We start from the raw sequence: 2,949 nt of genomic DNA, 5'->3' as shown, positions 1-2,949 counted from the left end.
TTTTTCTAAATATGTGTGACTATTGTTCCAAAAACAATGAATTTGTGATATTTGAATGGAATAGTATATGAAGTTCATAAAATTGTGGACCAACCAATGAAGCAAGTCGACCATTAAAACGAGATATAATGCCCCATTGTATTCCTACCCAATTGTGTTTTTTTCCAATTTGCATGATTAATGGAACTTTTTGACGTAGACCATTTTGTCCACATCGAGATATCGATCTTTGTATTTTATTGATTTTTGATAAAAATTTAATACTATAACCATTATGTTTTATTTTAGATTTAATAAAATTATTTATTTATAACAAAATATACAACATTTTTAAAAACATTAATGTTTAAATTATGTAGAAATTACCCTACAATTTTGAAAACGTGCCCAATGCGTTACGTAGGTGCATCTTTATTCTATTTAATATTATATATTATCTTTGAAACAAAAATAATATAATCTTTTTATACAATAAACGTTTCTTTATTTAATTTTCTTGTGGATTTTCTTTAAAAATCAAAAACCATACAAAATTCCACCCCCAAATAAATAAGAACCAGTCAAATTAAGCTTTCTTTTATACCAGAACCACCTTAACCCCTCTCTTCATGGCCCTTCACCTTCTCTATCGTTTCTATATACGTTCTTGAAACACCGCCGGCCACCACCGTTGATCGGTGTTCCGACCAAGGGTCAACGATCATCACGACGATGACCCAACAAACACTTATTTATTACCTATCGGAACACCCCACCATAGTCAAATTCAGGTGGAGCCACACCGAATCATGGGGCTCCACCTGGTCTTTCCTCTTCACCTCCATCTCCGCCTATCTCCTCCTTGCACTCCTCCTCCACCTCCTCCTGTACTACCGCCGTCGACCTGTACCTCTCGGCCCAATCCCCGCTCTACACTCCCTTTCCATGGCCCTCATCTCCCTCACAATCTTCACCGGAATTCTTTTCTCAGCGGCGGCGGAGATCCGTGACACTCGGTGGTTCTGGCGACGGACCAAGACCACGCCTTTTCAATGGTTTCTGTGTTTTCCGTTAGGTACGCGTCCGTCGGGTCGGGTCTTTTTTTGGTCGTATATCTTTTACTTGACCCGTTTCCTCCATACTTTCCGAACATTTTTCGCCATTCTCCGCCGCCGGAACCTCTCATTCTTCCGCCTGTTCAACCACTCCATCCTCATCCTTATGTCGTTTCTATGGCTTGAATTCTCCCAATCGTTTCAAATCCTTGGAATTTTGTTAACAACCTCTATTTACTCCGTCGTGTACGGGTACCGATTCTGGACGGCGATTGGCCTCCGGAGCGCTTGTTTCCCGTTCGTCATCAATTGCCAGATGGTTCTGCTTGCTTGCAACATCGTCTGCCATGTCGGAGTTCTTCTTCTCCACTTGAATAAAGGTGGGTGCAATGGAATCGGCGCATGGGGGATTAATTCGGTGCTCAACGTCGCAATTTTGCTACTTTTCTTGAATTTCTATGTCAACAGTCATCTGAAGCAGCGGAGGAAGAAGGCGGCGTTGTCGCCGGACCACCGTGATGACGTCGATGGAAAAGCGAATACAGTTTCTGCTGCCAGGGAAACCAATCGAATTGGCCGTAGCGACTATAAAGACAAAAATATTTGAAAGGTGTGTGGACAATGGACAGTGGCCAAATTTTTTGTCATTAAAACTTTTTTTATTTTATTTATTTAGTTTTAGTATTTTTAGGGGGTGGTGATAAATAATATAATATAAAATAATAAAAAACTTCCACCACAATAATAATCAATAATGTGTATAAAATACAATTATGAAAAAAAGGGAAAAGGTGTATGATAATATAGTATTTAGTGACACTAGAATGTATTTAAGACTCAAAAAAGGGTCAAAAATTCTTGTATTTTTGTAATATTTTACGATTACAAATGTTTAATGTAATTCAGAATGTGTATACTGTATACTACATTAACGGTAATGGTATTTTGGTGTAGCAAATACAGGAAAAAGGGTGTTTGGTGTGACTTTCTGTTGTCCCATATAAACGTGCAAAAATTTTGGTATCTTTTAATTATATTCAATAAATAAACACATAAATTTTTTAGGATTCTCATCACACCAAACACCATTATGGTGAATTTTAGCCCGGTAAATTTGTGTTGCATCTTGTGTGACTATTAGTATATTGTGTGTTTGTATTCGTGTGTATATTTGTATTAGGTTTGGTGTATTTATCTTTTGTATAAGCCTTGGCGTAAGATACATTGTACATATAATTTTGATATGTTGAATGAAGATTTTTTAAAGGACATTCCTTATCTTGGTATTTGGTGGCAGTGGTTTATGTAAAACCGAAAGCCATATGGTTCGATATGTATACGAAACCGAAAAAAATAAAAGAGTAAAATATACTAGTGGTAGGGGTTCGTATCATATGCTTTAAAATATTTAAACATAACTCCAATTGTTATAATAAATTTCTTACATATAAATCTTACGAGGTCTTATATCTTGAAATATATTCATTATTGTAATGTTATCGATACTTTCTAAAACACTGATGTGCTACGAATTACTAACTAGTTTAGAAATTTTAACCTAACGAACTTAACTAGCTAAAATGCACCTAAGCAGTGTACCTAGTCAGATTATATAATAGTTTCAGTAAGTAGGTTGTCGATCACAGGGAACATATTTAATTACTAACCTAATTACCACTAAATTAACGTAAAAATAAGTAAAAGTTAAATTGGTTTTTATCTGATTTTGCAAGTTCAGACAAACTTAAACTCTTAACTAATGATTCTAATTAATTATCAAAAACACTTCCGTTTAGTTCGAATCCGCTTCTCCTCTATGGTTAGCTACTAATTATGGATTGTTACAGTTGGTTATCAGATATTGTATTATTAGCTATTCAAGTCCAAATCTACTAATGTTTTCACTAATTAATGC

At 35.4% G+C, this 2,949-nt stretch overlaps 1 protein-coding gene across 1 annotated transcript; it reads left to right on the top strand.

Annotated features, from left to right (window-relative positions):
• The first annotated feature begins 562 nt into the window (after nucleotides 1-562).
• Nucleotides 563-1,718, top strand: LOC145044061 (fatty acid elongase 3-like). The gene has a single exon (XM_078992866.1). The coding sequence runs from the start codon at nucleotides 712-714 to the stop codon at nucleotides 1,639-1,641; it is 930 nt and encodes a 309-aa protein (XP_078848992.1). The 5' UTR covers nucleotides 563-711; the 3' UTR covers nucleotides 1,642-1,718.
• Nucleotides 1,719-2,949: the final 1,231 nt, after the last annotated feature.

This window comes from Lactuca saligna, chromosome 4 (genome assembly GCF_052625555.1).
Source record: "Lactuca saligna cultivar CGN05327 chromosome 4, ASM5262555v1, whole genome shotgun sequence".
Taxonomy (NCBI): Eukaryota; Viridiplantae; Streptophyta; class Magnoliopsida; order Asterales; family Asteraceae; genus Lactuca; species Lactuca saligna.
The sequence above is the reverse complement of the archived record's forward strand: the minus strand, read 5'-3'. Positions and strand labels throughout refer to the sequence as shown.